This window comes from Molossus molossus, unplaced genomic scaffold, assembly GCF_014108415.1.
Source record: "Molossus molossus isolate mMolMol1 unplaced genomic scaffold, mMolMol1.p scaffold_m16_p_8, whole genome shotgun sequence".
Taxonomy (NCBI): domain Eukaryota; kingdom Metazoa; phylum Chordata; class Mammalia; order Chiroptera; family Molossidae; genus Molossus; species Molossus molossus.
In genome coordinates this window covers 98,643,699-98,663,110 of record NW_023425402.1, presented here as the reverse complement: position 1 = coordinate 98,663,110, position 19,412 = coordinate 98,643,699, and the positions used below count along the sequence as shown (strand labels likewise).

The window sequence follows — 19,412 nt, the reverse complement described above, 5'->3', positions numbered from 1 at the left end:
CAAAATGTTGAAAGTCCATACTGGGCCCTGGCCAGTTTGGCTCAGCGATTAGAGTGTCGGCCTAAGGACTAAAGAGTTGCAGGTTTGATTCCAGTCAAGGGCACGCACCTTGGTTGCAGTTCGTCCCTGGCCCTGGTCAGGGTTGTATGGGAGGCAGCCAGTCAATGTGTCTCTTTCGAATCTCTCTCTCTCTCTCTCTCTCTCTCTCTCTCTCTCTCTCTCTCTTTCTCCCCCTCTCTCCCTCCCTCCCTCCCTCCCTCCCTCCCTCCCTCCCTCCCATTCTATCTGAAGATAAATGGAAAAGTATCCTCAGGTGAGAATTAAAAGGATTAAAAAATAATAAAAATAAAGGAAATAGAAGTTCGTACTGGAAAGGACTTGGAGCTCATCTAATTCATTTTCTCACCGTAAATATGAGAGCCTGACCCCACAGGCCCATGGACCTTTATAATTTAGTGGGAGAGCTGCAACTTTAATGTTTATTTTGATTAAGTTGGGTGTGGTCACCCCCATTTCAATTTTATATGTCAAATTCTTTTTTTTATTTTATTTTTTATCCTCACCCGAGGACACCTTTCCATTTTTTGTTCAGGTAGAGTGGGAGGGAGAGAGAGGAACAGAGAGAGAGAGAGAGAGAGAGAGAGAGAAACATCGATGTGAAAGGAACACATCGAGTGGCTGCCACCCGCACAACCAACCAGGGCCGGGGACAAACTGCAACCTATATGTCAAATTCTTGATAATTAAATATGCAGATCTCGAGTCTCAGTTTTCTTATTTCCAGAATGAGGATGATACTGTACTCCCAAAGCACTTAGCACTGTGCTAGCCCAGACTACGAGGGCCCGTCTAACATGGCCTCCTCCTGGCGCCTCCGCTCTTCTCCGTGGTGCTCATGGCGCTACTTCCTTGCTTTTCAGTCTCCACTCGGCCTTCTCACCACCCATTCAGACCCAAACCCTCACTGTTTGAGGCTCATCTCAAGTCCTAACTTCTCTATGAAACCTTCCTGATAAATCTGACCGCAGGAGTATTTCTTGTTTGACACATCTCCCAGATGACAAACACTGTTGGAACCTAGAGCTGCCTGACTCCAGAGCTCACAGCTCTGAAACTACTCCCGGTTGGAGAGATTTTAAGGTTTCAGTCCACTTCAGATTTTCAGGTTCCTCAATTTTTCAAAGAAATAAGTACTGCATAACTAATCTCTCTCTGTGTCTCTCATTTTAAACACTCAAAGCACTTACGTGCCTCTATATGTATTTAATAATGTGCTGGAGATTTTATAGTTATGCCTCAGCTAACTGTCTTTTTATTTTAAAAGTTTATTGTCTCAACCGATTCAGAAGTCAGGTATACATAGCTACATTTTTGTCTATGTTATAGGAAGCACAAACATTCTTTTATCTAAGGATGTTGTATTTTGCTAGAAAATAATTGGTAAAGGGTTAAACCAAATACTGATTCAGTTTTCTACCTCCGGGACTCTTACAGAATGATAAGAACTATCCGGATTGTGTGGAAAATCATGAATCGGTTTATAATGTTGTATTTTATAAATACTGCTTATAGCAATTACGTTAGATCTCTATTCACATACTGCAGTCTCCATGCCAGGCGTAAGGTACGGTCTCTAGACAGCTGTGGAATAATTACAAATCATTTTCTTTTTTTTTACTCTCACCCGAGGACACTTTTCCATTTTTTGTTCAGATAGAGTGGGAGTGGAGAGAGAGAGAGAAACATCGATGTGAAAGGGACACATCGAGTGGTTACCACCCGCACGACCAACCAGGGCCAGGGACAAACTGCAATCGAGGTACGCGCCCTTAGTGGGAACTGAACCCGGGTCATCGGGAGGAGGGTGTCTGGGGGGAAAAAGGAGAAACATCTGTAACAAAAATCAATTAATTAAAAAAATAATAATCGCTCAGACCAAAGAATGCAGTGTTTATTTCCTTTTCTTTTTAGACTGATCGACTTGTCTGAAACCTCTTCTGGCTATGTTAGTTAAATGATGCCTTCTTTATAGGATTCTTATGGGACATTTTTGAGGATCAACAATGGGTCCACATTTTTGAGGAATAGAAAGTGGGAGGTGGAAAGGTAACTGACCGCACATGACCAGAATGTTTGGTATTGTGATTTTGCTCTAAATACCTGTTCTAATTTCAACTGAGCGATTTCAGTTCCTTGTTTTTGGATCTGATCCTCCATTTCAGCTGAAATAGTAGATAAAAAAAAATAAGATTTATAAGAAAATCAGGTGTACATAGCTACAAATGGTTATATCTTTTCCTGCATTATTTTTGCTTTTTAATTTATAAGATTTCTGGCATTAGCGGTAGCATTCAAATTTGAGCCGTTATGACCATTTGCTAATGGTGGACTTGTCTAAGTTTTATTAACTGACAGTGATTTACAGATTCACTTGCAATTCTCTCTATTCCTTTGACAGGATATCTACAGAGAAATGGGGTTTGGTCACTATGAAGAAGAAGAAAGCTGTTGGGAGAAACAAAAGAGTGAAAAGAAAGACCGACCTCAAAACCGAAGTCGTAGCAGATCTCGAGAAAGAGATGGCCACTACAGTAACAGTCATAAATCCAAATACCAAACAGATCCCTATGAAAAAGAAAGGAGTAAAAAGAGAGACCGAAGCAGGAGTCCCAGGAAATCCAAAGATAAAGAAAAATCTAAGTACAGATGAAACATGAAGAATCAGACATGACTGGCTAACATATTTCCTCTTGTCTGACTTAAAGCCATAGGTCTTCAGATCTGTGTCAAAGCAGTTAAAGACTATGCTTGTTTTTCCCCAATTCTAAGGGTGCCCCTTGTAGATTAATACCGATTGTGTAGGGCACAGAAAGACAATAAAGAATTGAACATTTTCTTTGTATACTTTTTTACACTGATTTTATTGTTATACATAAATAATAATCTTCATTTTTCAAGTCTTTCACATTTTCCACTTTTTAAAAATGAAGTATTTTATACCTACAAACACACATACATGTATGTATAAGGTATTAAAAATAATGATCTTTGTACCCATCAGGCAGCTTAGGAAATGACTATTACCTGCATTTTGGAAATTCCTCTGTGCCCTGTCCTTCTCAAGTAATTATTATTATGAATTTTGTATTTGTTATTCTCTCACTTGTTATAGTTTTACAACACGTGTATCCCTAAGTGAAATGTTAAGTTTTATATGTTTCTGAATTTTATATAAATGATATAATGTATACTCACTTCTGTGATTTGGTTTTCTCAGCTTAGTGCTTTTTGAGAGTCACTCATTTTTATTGCTATATAATTTTATGACTAGACCACAGTTTATCTGTTGTTTTGTGGATGGACGTTTGCGGTTTGTTTGTTTTGTTTTTGCTATTGCAAACAATGCTGCTATGGACATTTTTATCTAGGAGTGACACTGCTTGGCCATGTGGTATGCATGTCTTCATTTTGCAAGATAATGCCAAGTTGTATTCTGCAGTGGCTGTACCAGTTTGTACCCTACCTGCACTGTCTGAGTCACCTTTGTTCACATTATCTCCGACACTTCGTAATTCTGGACTTTCAGTTTCGCCAATCTAGAGGAGGTTAAGTGGTATCTTATTGTTGTGTTCAGCAAAAAGAAGACTATTATTCTTGTCTTCTATATGTAATATGTTCTTTTTTTTTATCCTCACCTGAGGACATTTTTCCTTTTTTTTTTGTTCAGATACAGTGGGAGGGAGAAGAAGAGAGAGAGAAACATCAATGTGAAAGGGACACATCGGGTGGCTGCCACCCGCATGACCAACCAGGGCTGGGGACAAACTGCAACCAAGGTACGCGCCCTTAGCGGGAACTGAACCCAGGTCTCTCTGGACCGGAGGCCGACGCTCTAACCGCTGAGCCAAACTGGCCAGGGCTGTAGTATGTTCTTTTTCTCTGGCTGCTTTTCAGTTTTGGAGTTTTAAGCAGTTTGATTATGGTGTACTTGGTATGGTTTTTTCTTGTTTTGTCTGCTGGAGCTATTTACCCTGGTTTTATGGTTTTCATCAAATTTGGTAAATGTTTGGCTATTATTTCTTCTGTTGTTACCATCATCATTATCTTGTCTTTCCTCGTCTCACTTCTTTCCATTTGGGACTCCAGTTGTACGTTAGGCCATATTAAATTGTCTCAGTCTGTTTTCTTTTTTTTTTTTAAGTCTTTATTTTCTCTTTGTATGCCAAATTGGACAGTTTCCATTATGTTCTCAGGTTCATTAATCTTTTCTCCTGAAGTATCTAATTTCCTGCTAATCCCATGCAGTGTATCTTTTACTTCAGACATTATATTTTTAATCTTTAGAAGTTTCAATTTGGTCTTTTGTATCTACCATATCTTTCCTTAGCATGCTGAGGATTTTTCTAATTTTTGAACATCTGGAGTATATTTATAATAGGTATTTTAATGTTCTTGACCATTCTGTCATCCATGTTATTTCTGATTTGTTTCTGTTGTTGATCCCCCCGTTATTCGGTTGTAACTTCCTTCTTTGTATGCCTGGTAATTTTGAATTTTACCTTGTTGGGTGCTGGAGTATTTTTATATTCCTTTAAATATGTTGAGCTTTGTTCTGGGAACAAAGTTACTTGGAAACAGTTTGATCTTTTCATAGCTGTTTTTTAAGCTTATTAATGAGGTAGGACTAGAATAGCCTTTGGTTAGAGCTAATTTGGCCACTGCTTAGGTAATACCTTTTTGAATAGTCTGCCTTATGTCTTGGTCTCTTATGAGATTTCTCCATTCTGGCTATTGGGAATGAAAGCTATTCTAAGTCCTGTATGAACTCCCAAATGTTACCTGGTGGTTCTTTCCCACCCTTGGGTTTCGTCCTCACATTTATACACTGACTGGTATTCAGCTGAAGACTCAGAGGAACCGTCTATAGATCTAGAACTCTCCCTCTGTATCTCCCTTCTCTCTCCAATACTGTGCCCTACAAACTTTTGTCTTGACTCTCCTAAATTCTCTGTCCACAGTCCCCCAGCTCTTTGGATTCACATCCTTGTCCTAGGGCTATAGCTTGGAAACTCCATGCTGTGAGCTCTGGCATTTGCAGGACTTTTTGTTTTGTTCCTTCTTTTAAGAGTCACTGTCCTGTTGTCCAGTGTCTGAAAAACTTTCTTTTCTATATGTTGTACAGGTTTTTAGTTGGGGAAGCTACAGTCCCCTGTTCATCCATTTTGGCTGGAGTGGAAGTCTCATTGTTTGAATTTGAGTATCTTTTCATATATGTTATATTCATTCCTAATTGCTCTCTGTGAGAAGGTTTTTCATGACTTTTGCCCATTTTATATTTTGTTTTCTTACAGATTTCTTTAAGCACTTGGTTTTGTTTTTGTTTTTAAAATACAGATTGTGGATATTTTTTACTATTAGATGTTGTGAACATCTTTCCGTTTGTGGCTTATTTTTTCACCTTTCTGTTGATGTCCTTGGGAGAGCACAAGTTTTAAATTTCTGCTCAGCTTTTTCTTTTTTGTAATCCTCATCCGAGGACATTTTTCTATTTTTTGTTCAGATAGAGTGGAAGTAAGAGAGAGGAAGAGAGAGGGAGAGAGAGAAACATTGACATGAAAGGGACACATCAAGTGTCTGCCTCCCGCACGACCCAACCAGGGCTGGGGCCAAACCGCAACCGAAGTACGTGCCCTTAGCAGACACTGACCCTGGGGTCTCTCCGGACCGCAGGCCGACGCTCTCACCGCTGAGCCAAACCGGTCAGTGCTGCTCAGCTTTTTAATGTGAAAAATTTCATACATTTATAGAAACACAAAACATGAATATCCATTTGGCCTCCATCCAGTTTTATCAGTTAATAGCATTTTGTTGTTGACAATTTGGAAGTAAATTGAAAATACAGTGACATTTCACCTTGCATTTCTTAAAATGCAAGTGCCCTATGTAACCACAATACTATTATCAAACTTAAGAAAATTAACAGTAATCCCATAATATATAGTCTATATTCAGATATCCCTGATTTTTTCAAGAATGTCACTTTTAGGTGTTGGTTTGATTTTAAATCCAAACTCAGTGAAGTTCCATGCACTGCATGTTCTTGTCAGTTTAGTCTCTCAATATAGCACAGTTTCTTACCCATCCGTCTATCTCTACCTCCCTTTTTTAAAATGACTTTTTGAAGAGTTCGGGCCAGTTGTTTTGTAAAATGTCCCACTTCTGGAATTATTTGATGGTATTATTATGGTGTCTTCTAACCTCTTTATTTCCTGTAAACTGGAAGTTAAGACTGTTGGAATAGCTTTTGTATTTTAGGTAGAAATTTCTAAGTTTAATGTCAAATTTTTTAGCCTTTCTCTGTGTGTTTTGTGCCTTTTGTATTTTGTTTAAGAAATCCTTAATAAAAATATTCTATATTCTAAAAGTTATAAATAAAGCTTTGTTTTTTTACATTTAAATCTTTAATCCATATCGAATTGTATATGTGTGTGTGTCTGGTGTGATATGGGGATCCAAATTCACATTTTTTACATATGGATATGTCTAGCTGTCCAAAACCCATTAATGCATGGTTCATCTATTCCTTGTTGACCTACAGTTACATTTCTGGCATATATGTTTCTATATATGTATGGATTTTTGTTTCACAGACTGTCTATTCCATCGGTTTACTGTTTATCCTGCCGCCAATACCAAACATCTGCATATCTCTAACCTTATGGAAAGTAGTTAAGCAGATCCCCCACCTGCTTCATTAGGAATGCCTTCATCCTTTGTTCTGTGCAGTTTTGGAACCAACTTCTTGGGTTTTCCAAACAATTCTGTTGGGATTTTAATTGCCTTTGCATTCAAATGTTAGATCATTTTGTGTGTGTGTGTGTGTGGGGGGGGGGGGGGGTCGTCTTCATAATATTGAATTTTCCTGTTGATAAAGATAACATATCCTGCCCCAGCCAGTTTGGCTCAGCGGTTAGAGCGTCGGCCTGTGGTACAGAGAGACCCAGGTTCGGTTCCCACTAAGGGCGTGTGCCTCAGTTTCAGTTTTTCCCCGGCCCTGGTTGGTTGTGCGGGTGGCAGCCACTCGATGTGTCCCTTTCATGTCGATGTTTCTCTCTCCCTCTTTCTTCCTCTCTCTTCCTCCCATTCTATTTCAACAAAAAATGGAAAAATGTCCTCAGATGAGGATACAAAAAAAAAAGATAGCATATCCTGCCCAGCTGGTGTGGTTCACTGGTTGAGCATCAACCCATGCACCAAGAGGTCACTGGTTCGATTCCCGGTCAGGTGACATGCCCAGGTTGGCCTGATCCCCAGTGGGGGGCATATAGGAGGCGGCCAATCGATGTTCTCTCTCATTGATGTTCCTACCTCTCCCTCTCTCTAAAATTAATAAAGAAAAATTAGTTTTTAAAAAATGCTATGTTCATTTCTTTAAAAAGGTAGCATATTCTTCCATTTAGTTTTTCAAATTCTTAGAATTTCCCTTATAAAGCTTTTAAACTTTTTTTTGTTAAATTTACTCCTAGTTTCCTTATCCTAATGTTCTATTATAAATAGTATCTTTAAAAAATATGATTTTCTGTTTCCAACTAAGAAGTTATATATAATTTTAATCTTTTTACTAAGATAATTTTAGATTTATGGATGGGTTACAAAAATAAGATTTTTGTATCACCCTGTGCAAGGCCATGCTAATCGTCTTGTATCATTCCACTTAGTACTTATCCCCAGAAGTGAACACAGAAGTTATATTTTGATTATTGCTCTTATATTCAGCCATTTTACTAAATTTAAAATCCATAAAGTATTTTTGGGGTCTTTCATATGGACAAATAATTGTATTTCTTCATTATTTTAAAATGTATGTATGTATGTATGTATGTATGTATTTATTTATTTATTTATTTATTTATGGTATGTGCCCCTAGTGGGAACCGAACCCGGAACTCTCTGGTCCACAGGCCGATGCTCCAACCACTGAGCCAAACCGGCCAGGGCAAATTTTATTTATTTATTGAAAAAAAAATTTTTTTTTAATCCTCACCTGAGGATATTGATCTTCAGTCAGAGTGGGAGGGAGGGACAGAGAGAGAGAGAGAGAGAAAAACATCAACTGGTTGCCTCCCTCACAACCCCATCCAGGGCCTAAACCAAACCACAACTGAGGTATGTGCCCTTGACTGGAATCAAACCCACAACTCTTCAGCCCCCAGGCCAATGCTCCAACCGCTGAGCCAAACTGGCTAGGGCATATTTATTGAAAAAATTTTTTAAATATGTTTTTATTGATTTGAGAGAGAGAGAAACATTGATGTGAGAGAAACATCAATCAGTCTCCTCCTGCACATGCCCTGACGGGATCAAACCTGCAGCCTGGACATGTGCCCTGACTGGGAATCAACCCTCTACCTTTCGGTGCATCAGACAATGCTCAACCAATTAAGCCACACAGGCCAGGGCTAAAATTTATTTTAAAAAATATAAATACAGCCCTGGCTCATGTGGTTCAGTGGTTAGAGCATCAGCCCAAGTACTGGGTGGGTTGTAACTTTGATTTCTGGTCAAGGGCATGTACCTGGGGTGCAGTTTCAGGCCCCAGATGGAGTGAGTATGAGAGGCAACCAATGTCCCTCCCTCCCTCCCTTTCCTTCCTCCCTCCCTTTCCTTCCTCCCTCCCTTCCTTCCACTCTCTCAAATCAATGGGAAAAAATATCCTCAGGTGAGGATTAACATACACACACACACACACACACACACACACACACACGGAGTGGTGGTGTTTAAGTGCTGACGGGCTAAACTTTCTAGTACAGTATAAAGTTGGCCTGTAATTTTTTTTTGTTTGTTTGTTTTGCTCTTGTCTAGTTTTGATGTCCAGGTTATGGAATAAATGAGTCTTCTCATTCTCTTTTTCTCCTGTTCTCTTGAAAGAGAAGAAAAATATTTAAATCATCTGTTCCTTGAAAATACGTACAGCTTGCCAATAAATGTTTCTAAACTTTTCTTTGTGAGACAGTTTAATTATTGATTAGATTTCAATGATTATAGAATTATTTGCTTTTCTCTTTCTTTCAAGTGTTTGTTTTTGTTACTGCATTTTGGGGGGATTTGTCATTTTTATTGAAGTTAACTTAGTGACATGAAGTTGCTCATAGTAAATCTGGTAGAACTTTTACTATCTTTTACATTTTATCTTGGTCCTTAGGTTTTAGTGTGTCTCAGAAACAATCTATAGCTGGATAATTTTTTAACCCAATCTTAACTTTAATTGAGGGGGTTAGTCCTAATTGTTTACTGATATATTTGGATTTATTCCATGTTTTGTGCTTTTTGGGTTACTTTTTCCACCTTATTTTTCTTTTTAACTTAAAACATTTAAAAAATTCCATCCTTGTCCCCATTTTGGGGGGAGGGGACAGATTGCCTTTGAATTTTACCATCCATACTTAAAGTGTAATGTAATATTTTCACCTTTCCTGTTTGATTGAAGACTTGGAAATCTTTACGTTTAAATCATCCCTCTTCTAATCTTTGTACTGTAACCCTCCAGTATCTTGGTCCTAGTTTGTGATTTTTAACCTTATAAATTAGACCTTATTGTTATTATTGTTTTGAAACAGACAATTGTTTAGATTTGCCCATGTTTTGACTAGTTTCATTACTTACCATTCTTGTATCTCAGACCTTCCTGGGATAATTTTCCTTCTTTCTGAAGCACATCCTTTGATCGCCCTGTAGCGACATGACAGTTTGTTAATATAAACCTTTAGCTTTTGTTTATCAAATGTTTTTAAGTTACCCATGTTCACCAAATTCATTTAAAGTTTATTTTCTGTATACATGACATGGACACAGTGAAGATGCAGAGTGTTCCCATCACTACAAGGATGCTTCATGTTGCTCCTTTATGGCCTCACCCACTTCCCTGACTCCTATTCTCTCTTTAACCTTTGGTAGCCACTAATCTGTTCCCTATTTCTATTTGTCATTTCAAGAACTTTATATAAATGAAATCACACAGCCTTTTGGTCTTGGCTCTTTTTCACTCAGCCTAATTCTCAGGAGATTCTTCCAGGTTGTTGAATGTATCAGTAATTCATTCACATCGATGGCTCAGTGGTTTTCTGTGGTATGGATGTACTGCAGTTTAACCATTCGCCCATTGAAGGACATCTGGGTTGTTCACAGTTTAGAGATATAGTAACTAAAGCTGCTGCTGATTTTTGTGTGAACATAAGTCTTCATTTCTTTTAGATAAAATTTACCTAGGAATGCAATTTCTGGGTCATGTGGTAATTGCATGTTTAGGTTTTTAAAAAACTGCTGAGCTGTTTTTCAGCATCGTCATACCATTTTACATTCCCACCAGTATGAGTGATCCAGGTTCTCCACATCCTTGCCAGCATCTGGTGTTTTCTCTATGTTTTATTTCAGCCATTCTGATAGACGTATAGTGGTAGCTCATCGTGGTTTTAATTTCTATTACCCTAATTGCTCATGATGTTGAACATCTTGTATGTACTCATTTTGCCTGTTTGGTAAAGTGTTTCTTCATGTCCTTTGCTATTTGTAATTGGATTTTTTTTTTTTTTTTTTTACTTTGGGGTTTTGAGAGTTATCTATTCTAGATACTCGTTAGTTATTTTCTTTTTTTCTAAATATTTTATAGTTTTACTTTTAAGTCTGTGATCCATTTTGGGTTAATTTTTCCCCAACCAGGGCCAGGTATCAAACCTGCAACCCAGGTATGTGCCCTTGACTGGGAATCAAACCCACGACCCTTCGGTCCACAGACTGACATTCTAACCCCTCAGCTGAACTGGCCAGGGATGAGTTCATTTTTGGGTAAGAGGTGATACTTAATGTTCTGGAAACTTCTCTGTGATTTTCTCTTCAAATATTGCCTCCCCCTTATTTATTCTATTCTTCCTTTTGCAACCCTAATCAGTTTTATATTAGGCTTCCTCATTCTGTTCTTTGTATCTTAACTCATATTTTCCATATGGTACATTCTGAATAATTTCTTCAGGTTAGTATCCCAGGTCACCTTTCTTTCTTCATATAAGCCAAATCTGCTATTTAACCCATTCAATGAATTTTTAATTTCAGTGATTCCTTTTTGGAAATTCTGTTTGATTGTTTTTCAAGTTTATGTAGTTATTTTGTTGTTGTAATTCCTTGCTCATTTATTCTCACACTTTATTTACGTGGTTACTTTATATTGTGTTTTTGACAATTCCAATATCTTAATTTCCTGAGTATTTAGTTTTTCGTCTGCTAACTATTGTACATAGAGATTTTTTGTGTTTGTGTATGTGTTATTTTTTAAATTGAAAATACATAATTTGGGACTCCTAAGTTACCTAAATTGAGAATAATTTTCTCCCAAGAGGATTTATATTTGCCTTTCTCACTCCAGGTAGTATTGTCACCTATGACTACTTTGATTTCTTGGCTTGTGATTTCCATGTACATGCATAGTGTAAAAATATCAGGGATGCCCTGGCTGGTGTGGCTCAGTTGGTTGGGCATCATCCCAAGCACTAAGAGTTTGCTGGTTTAGTTCCCAATCAGGGCACATGCCCCAGTTTCGGGCTTGATCTCAGTTGGGGGCATGCAGGAGGCAGCCAATTGATATTTCACTCTCACATTGATGTTTCTTTTCTCTCTCTCTTCCTCTCCCTTCCTCTCACTCTAAAAATCAATTTAAAAAATCTTTTAGAAAATATCAGGGTATACAAGTCTAATTTTAAGGCCTGCCCTGACCTCCATCATTGCAGAGCCAGGAAGTTGCCTGCAGATGGTTTTTGCTAGCCTAGTCTTTCTCTGAGAGTGAGACCTTCTAGTCTCCTGGTTTTATGTGGAGATTTTTAAAATTAATTAATTAATTAAAAATATGCTTCTATTGATTTTTTTAGAGAGAGAAAAATTGGTCAGCTGCCTCCTGCACGCCCCCTACTTGGGATCGAACCTTCAACCCGGGCATGTGCCCTGATCTGGAATTGAACCTGGGACTTCTTAGTCGATGGGAGGATGCTCAGTCCACTGAGCCACACCGGCCAGGGTATGTGGAGATTTTCGAGTCAGCTTCCCAACTCCCTTTCAGGCCCAAGCCTAGTCATCATCAGCATCCCTCCTCACTGTTGGCCTGAGGCCCTCCGTCCCCAAGCTCTGCATTGTACAATGGTAATGACATTACATAAGAAGCTATCACCCTGAGTAAAGAAAGATAAATATGGTCCATACTGAAGATTCTAAGAAGTTCCCTTAAAGAATGAACAAGAAAGAAATAATGGTTGACTGTGATTGGAGCAGTGAAATAACTCACTGACTTCTGAAACTTGAATTCAGTAGGTTCAGTGGGAAAAAAACAAAAGCAGTAAAAATGTCTGAACCTACCATTTCAAGGAAAAATTGTCCTTACTTATATAAGCTGACGTTTTAGGTATAAAACGTTTTAACAAGAGATGCATATATGGAAACGAAGTTCTGTTCATCAGCAAGTGATTTTAATGGCGATGACTCTAATCACAGTGCCCATCAGGTGCCCTTGCCTAGACACAGGGCGGTCCTGGTGCCATGTTACTACTATTAACATGTAGGTAAAAGCGGTCATGTTATTTTGAGATGAAAATTGCTCACTTGTTATAAGTTTGCTGCAAAGTTTCAGGCTGATTTCTTTTACCAATTGAATTTTGAAAGATTTTTTCATCAGAAACTATTAAAGGCTCAAAGTAGAGAAACTAAATAAGTTTATACTTACACAAATGTCTTTTAATAAATTGGTTGTTTTTTTAGTGACCGAAAGAGATATTTTATGTGTTTTCCACTGATCATAAAAAATTTTAATCTCAAGTTTGACATTTCTTACCCATCTAGACTGAGTCACAAAGAATGCATGAGAGAGAGTAAAATCGAAATCACGGAGGCCTTACCTTTCAGTGGCTGTTGCTATGAAACTCTGTTTTGATGGGAAATTTTAGAGAAGTGTGTGCTTCCTGTTATTAAATGATAGATTAGGGAGATCCCCTTGATGTTCAAACTTCTTTCTCTCTCTTATTTTTCTTTTTAAGCAAGTAATCTAAGTCTTGCTCCTGGGACGATCTTTATTCTCACCCTATCTTACCCACACTGGACTGCTAATTCAGGTGACTTTTTGTTTGCCTCCCGTCCTAGCCCTTGTGTATCAAATGGGCAGATGGGCAGGGTGTTGGAGAGGCGTTTATAGGTAGTTAAAAGGTTGTGTTGCTATTATTTGTTTTGCCTAGGACACTAGGAGCTTGAGACAACCAAAGGATTGCAAATGTGGCCACACACTGGTAAGAGAGCGCAAATAAAAAGAGAACTTAGGAAAGTGTGGCTTTGTTGGCATGGATTGAGAATAAGACCACACTCACCTCTGGTTCCTGGAAAAAAAGACAAGTTTTGTTTTGTTTTGTTTTGTTTCCTCCAAGGGCAGCGTGGTCTGGTGGAGAGAGCTTGGGATTCTGAGTCAGAAGCCTCGAGTCCAGAGCTAGGACAAGATGTGCAGGGAAGAACGATGCGATGGCACGAGTGGGGGCGGAGTGAGGAGCGTTGCGGGAAGAGGACGTTCGGGAAGGGAGTGCGCTGAACGCGAAGCGGAGAAGCGTGGACTGGACTTGCCAGGCCCAGAGAAGCAGAACGTGTTCCTGGTGAAGACACGGCACTGGGTGGTTGAGGAAAGTTACTCTGGGAGTTGTGTGCAGGCCCCCAACTCCTCAGATGGCATTGCCTACGATTCATTCAATGTCTCTTACACGCATAGCCCCCGATCCAGACTTCAGGCTGCCCCGGGACGGGTGTGCGCCAGGCCTCGTGCCCTGCAGCCACGCTGCTGCACAGCGCGAGTGTGGACTGGGCACCGCAGCCGCAAAAAGCAATGTCAGGTCACACTATCTTCGCTACATGCGCACCCATTTGGCATTACAGAAAGTGATGCGAATATCTTTGGGACGGTCATGGATGGACATGCTTTTAGGAGATCTGACGGGGTGCAGGCTCAGGATGGAGAAGACCAGCTCATTGTTGGGTGCCCGCCTCGTCCTGTGCTGTGCGGGGCGTGGCACAGGGGCCTGGAATCGCCCTGAGAGCAGGCTCTCCCCTGGCTTAGCTTTGCTCCCCCGCCACGTGGACAGCGTCTCCTGAGTGGGAAACTGGTCTCGAAAATTCTGCCATCTCATCAGATGGCATTGATGCATTTTAAACATTCTAACTTATGTTTCATTATTATGTTGATAATTATCTACTACTCGATCTCTGGAAACAAATAAAAAATACACATCTGTGGCCTTTTCCCCGAGCATATGCTTATGGGAAATAATGTGACGGGCCTCCCGGTAAAATCGGCTTTATCTGCAGGTCTGTCCCTCGTGTCCTTGCTGCGCGTGCCAGCTTGCGTGGGCCCCGCTCCCAGGCCTGCCAGCCAGCCCTGTAGGCACGAGGGTCACTCCCGCGCTCCGCTTTCTGTCTCCCACCGTCGGCAGGGGGGTGCTCAGCTGAGCAAGAGCTCTGAGAGAAGGTGTTGGAGTGGAGGGGTGTATTAGTTCTCTCTGGCCACCATTACAAGCCACCACAAGCTGGGAGGGGTAAAACAACATTTATTCCCATGGTTCCGGAGGCCAGAAGTCCAAATCAATGTGTTGGCGGGGCCGTGCTCCCTCCGAGGGCTCCTGCCTTCTCCTAGCTTCCGGTGCTGGTGCTTGGCTTCCAGCTGCGTAGCTCCCAACTCTGCTTCTCCTTCCTGGCCTTCTTCCCCTGGCTCTTGGTCTCTGTATCCAAGTCTCCTCCTTTCTCTCTCTCTCTCTCTCTCTCTCTCTCTCGTTTTTTTTTCTGCCTTGTTGAAACAAGGCCACCAAAACTTTGGTTGCCTCCCCCCCCCCCCAAAAAAAAGAGAGGGATTGAAAATGCTGCTCTATCTTCAGATAGAGCAGGAGGGAGAGAGGGAGGAAGAGAGGGAGAGAAACATCGATGTGAGAGAGACACATCGACTAGTTGCCACCCACACGACCACAGCCGGGGCTGGGGACAAACTGCAACTGAGGTACGGGCCCTTAGCGGGACCGAACCTGGGACTCTCAGGTCCACGGGCCAATGCTCTAACCGCTGAGCCAAACCGGCCAGGGCTCCTCCTTTCTCTTATAAAGATACTGGTTGCTGGGCTGAGGGCCCACCCTAATCCAGGATGGCAGCATCTTACCTTGATTACATCTGCAATGACCCTATTTCCAAATAAAGTCACGTGCCCAGATATTGGAGGCTAGGGCTGGCCCCTATCTTCTGGTGGCTCAAGTCAACCCACTTCAAGGGGTGAGGTGTTTGCCAACTTCAAGCAAAGCTGCTGCAGCGCTTCAGCCAGAGACCAGCAAGGATGCTGAGCGAACACTGAGCTGAGCTTCAGAGCCCACGTTTCTAGGCGCAGATAGAATGATTCAAGCGTTCAAATGTGACCACTTACAACCCACTGGTGTTAGCCCAGGAGCAGGGGCTTTATCTTAACACCTGTATCGTCACTCACTGTGCCCTCAACCAGGTGCCTCTAGCTGCTTCTCATAGACTCGCACCTTTTGATTCAGAGTCTGTCTTCCTCATAGTGGATAGAGTACGTACTAGACCATCCCCTACCTCCCTTGGGGCTTTTGTGAGAGAACAGACTTCAGAAAGTATAGGTTCCCCAGAGTTGACTTCAATCCATTGGCGCTGTGTGTTGCAACAGTCTTAGGGAGATTTTCCAAAATGCCAGCTTATTTAGGTTATATAATACAATCTCAGTGGATATCTCTCCAGGACCAAACAACGGCATTTGAGTGGGGCTAGCAAGTCAGACACCAACAATAGTGCAATGACCTCAGTGGCCAGGGTTAGAGAAAGAACAAAGTTGGAGAGCGCCCTGGAGAGTCACTACCTTTCTTACCATTGGTGGATAAAAGGCCTGAGATCCTTTAAAGGTTAGACAATCTTCAAGGCTAGAGCACTCTGAGACAGTTTTCCCAATCCAGTAGCTTCATGATGACCCAGAACTGGAAATAATTTTGTTTAAGAAAACTTTATAGCCTGTGTGTGAAAGACCATATATATTAATGACTCAATTAATTGTATTTTTTAAATGAACATATTTTTAAAAAAACTATTTAGCCTTGGCCATTTTGGCACAGCGGTTAGAGCGTCAGCTTGTGGACCGAAGGGTCACGGGTGAGATTCCTTGTCAAGGGCATGTGAGTGGGTTGTAGGTTCGATCCCGGCCTGGTCGGGATTGTGCAGGAGGCAGCCAATTGATGTGTCTCTCTCACTTCAATGTTTCTCTCTCTCTCTCTCTCTCTTTCCCTCCCTCCCTCCCTTCCACTCTATCTAAAAAAAAAAAAATCAATGGGACAATGAGCTTGTTGAGTTTTTCCTGAGCTGAGTTGTTCCACCTTGAGCCTTAGTCCCAGGCATATGGATCATCATGCTTCCCTGTGCCTCTGAGCCTGTGCCTAGGTTCTCCGTCCCCGGAATGTCCCAGACCCCCAGACTTCTGGAACCTACCCTTGAGAGAACCGAACCATCATGTTGTCTCCAAGGCCACCTCTGCCTTTTCACACAGACTTGCTACTTCCTCCTTTTTTTAAATCCTCACCTGAGTATATTTTTCCATTGATTTATTTTTTAGATAGAGTGGAAGGGAGGGAGGGAGGGAGACAGAGAGAGAGAAACATTGATGTGTAGAAAGACACTGGTTGCCTCTCTCGCACAACCCCGACTGGGCCAGGGATCGAACCTATAACCCAGGTATGTGCCCTTGACCAGGAATTGAACCAGAGACTCTGATCTGAGGGCTGATGCTCTAACTGCTGAGCCACACCGGGCAGGGCTGGTGCTTCCTCTTTGATGGAGCATCTAGTCCAGCATTTTCAATCAGGAGCAATATTGCCCCCAGACTTGACAATATGTGGGAACATTTTTAGTTGTCACAGTGTCAGCGGGTTGTGCTACTAGAATCTAGTTGACAGAAACCAGTGATGCTGCTGAATATCCTACAGTGCCCAGGACAGTCCCCATAGCAGAGTGTTATGCAGCCCAAATGTCAGCAGTGCAGAAGATGAAAATCCCTGCTTTGGTCTAACATTTACTGTGTGACTCAGCTCTGTGTTTACACCCATGATTCTGCTCACTTCTCAGCTGATGCTACGCTTTCAGCCTGGTGCGTGGTGTGAAATGAAGTGGATCCTAACAGAGTTTTACTGCCGGGACCCCACAGCTGTTTAAGATAATGTCCTGGGTGGAACTCAGAGGAAGTAACATAGATTTTATTTAATAAACTAAAAGTGTTTTAAATTAGATTATTGGGCTAAGCCCATAACAACTGCAATTGGATTATTGGCTAAGCCATAATAAACCATAGCAAAGACAACTGCTTCTCTACTTGCTTTTCTATGTATATTGCAGGTGCACACATTCCCACTGGTGACCGAGAGGGTGGTTTTACTTGTCTCTGTAGCCCTTTGATGTTCTTTTCAGTGTTTCCTGGGTGCTAGACTTTGCCACAGTAAGCTCTGATAATCCTGTCTTCATGAAAATGTGTGCTCATAAGAATAATAGTCAGCTGCTGAGCACTTAATATATGGCAAACACTATTCTAAGCACTTTATATGCATTAATTAACGTAATTCCCAGAGCATCCTTACAAGATTGATGTTATTGTTCCCATTTTACATATGAAGAAACGGAGGCACAGAGAGGTTAAATAATTTGCTCAAAGTTACACAGCTAGTAAGTGGCAGGGCATGCTGACTTTGAGTTTATGACACCAAACTGCCTATCATAATAAGTTTAGATCCTGCTGGGGTTCAGGACAGGACACACCTAAATATGCCACAGTGGCATATTGATTATTTTGAATTTAAGTTACTTGAGAAACAATGAGGGCAAAAAAACAAAAACACTCTGACCACCCCCTTCCCCACACTTTCCCCTGAACGCAGGAAATAAACCCCCATGGGAAAGTGTCCCCTGTACCGGGGGACAGAAGACATTCTTGTCACCAAAGCCAGGGAACTCGAGGCTGAGGAAGTAGTATGAGCAAATTTTGCTACCCCAAAATAAGCCCCTGTGTTTTGTCCAGTCTTCACAAACAATGGGCTCTTTGTCTAAAAATGGCATATGACTGCCCACTTTAGTCACCTGGGAGTCCCCGTTTTCTGAGACCTTGGGATATAAGAATTAAATTTGTATTTTTCTCCTGTTACTCTTTGTGTCGATTCATTGGACCAGCCAATAAAACTAAGAACTAAAAATTTTCCCTCCCCTGACAGTCTTTTCTCATAATGATTCATCAAAATAAGTTCAAGATTATGAGTAAAAACCCAATTATAGAAAACATATAACTTCATAGAAAACACAGGAAACTCTTCACAGTTCTCACCTGTGAGAATTTCTTAAACAAGATTCAAACAGCATTAAGGGATGAAAAAAAAATATCCAATAGTTTTTTTTTCTATTTTGTTTGTTCATTTACTTTGTATTTTAGATACCACATATACATGAAATCATATGGTGTTTGTCTTTCTCTCACTGACTTATTTCATGTAGCATAATACCCTCCAGGCCCATTCATGCTATCACAAATGGTAAGATCTCATTCTTTTTTATGGCCAAGTATTATTCCACTCTATATACATACCACAACATTTTTGCTCCACCATCTACTGATGGGGAAAAAACAATAGTTTTGACTACACAAAAGTGAGAACTGCAGGCCCAGGACATCATAAACAAAGGTAAGAGATACGTATTAGACTGGGAACAGATAGTTCTGGCATGTACAAAAGATAAAGGATTAGTATGGTAGAGATGAATTATCAATCAACAAGAAAAAGACTCCCAATAGGAAAATGAGTAATGGAGGGAAAAAAGAGGAAAATTGCACAGCAATCATCATATGAAAAGATCTCCAACTTCACTAGTAATCAGGGAAATGAAAGTTAAAATAACCATGAGAAAGACTGTACCATTTCTTACACATCAGATGGACAAAAATCAAGGTGTCTCCCTCTCCCAAATGTTGGCAGGGAGACCGAGAAACCAGACGTCCCCACTTCTTGGAAGAGTCACTGGAGAGCGGGTGGGTGGTGTCTAGGAACACTGGACCTTTGCCAGTCCCTGCCACTGCTGCCAATGCCTTCGCTCTGCTTAGTTCACTGAGAAAATGAATTCTACAGTCAGAGACTGTTCCTGGTGCTCACTGGTGCTTTGTTTAGATGGTGCTTTATTTAGATGGAGAGGAGGCAGCTAAGCCAGAAGTCCTGACCAGGGGCCATCCATGGGCTCCCAGGGCTCCGTGAACCATTGAAACCATCAGGAGTCATCTACCTCCGAGTCTCTGTATTCCTCCCTGCGGGAGGGCCTGAACCATGCAT

General features: G+C 41.0%; 1 protein-coding gene across 1 annotated transcript in view; it reads left to right on the top strand.

Annotated features, from left to right (window-relative positions):
- Window positions 1-3,247, top strand: part of PPIL4 (peptidylprolyl isomerase like 4) — a 34,625-nt gene extending 31,378 nt beyond the window's left edge. Inside the window, exon 13 of the mRNA XM_036249178.1 lies at window positions 2,459-3,247. Within this exon, the coding sequence (XP_036105071.1) occupies window positions 2,459-2,710 (252 nt within the window). The 3' untranslated portion in view covers window positions 2,711-3,247. The remainder of the gene's footprint in view (window positions 1-2,458) is intronic.
- The last annotated feature ends 16,165 nt before the right edge of the window (window positions 3,248-19,412 follow it).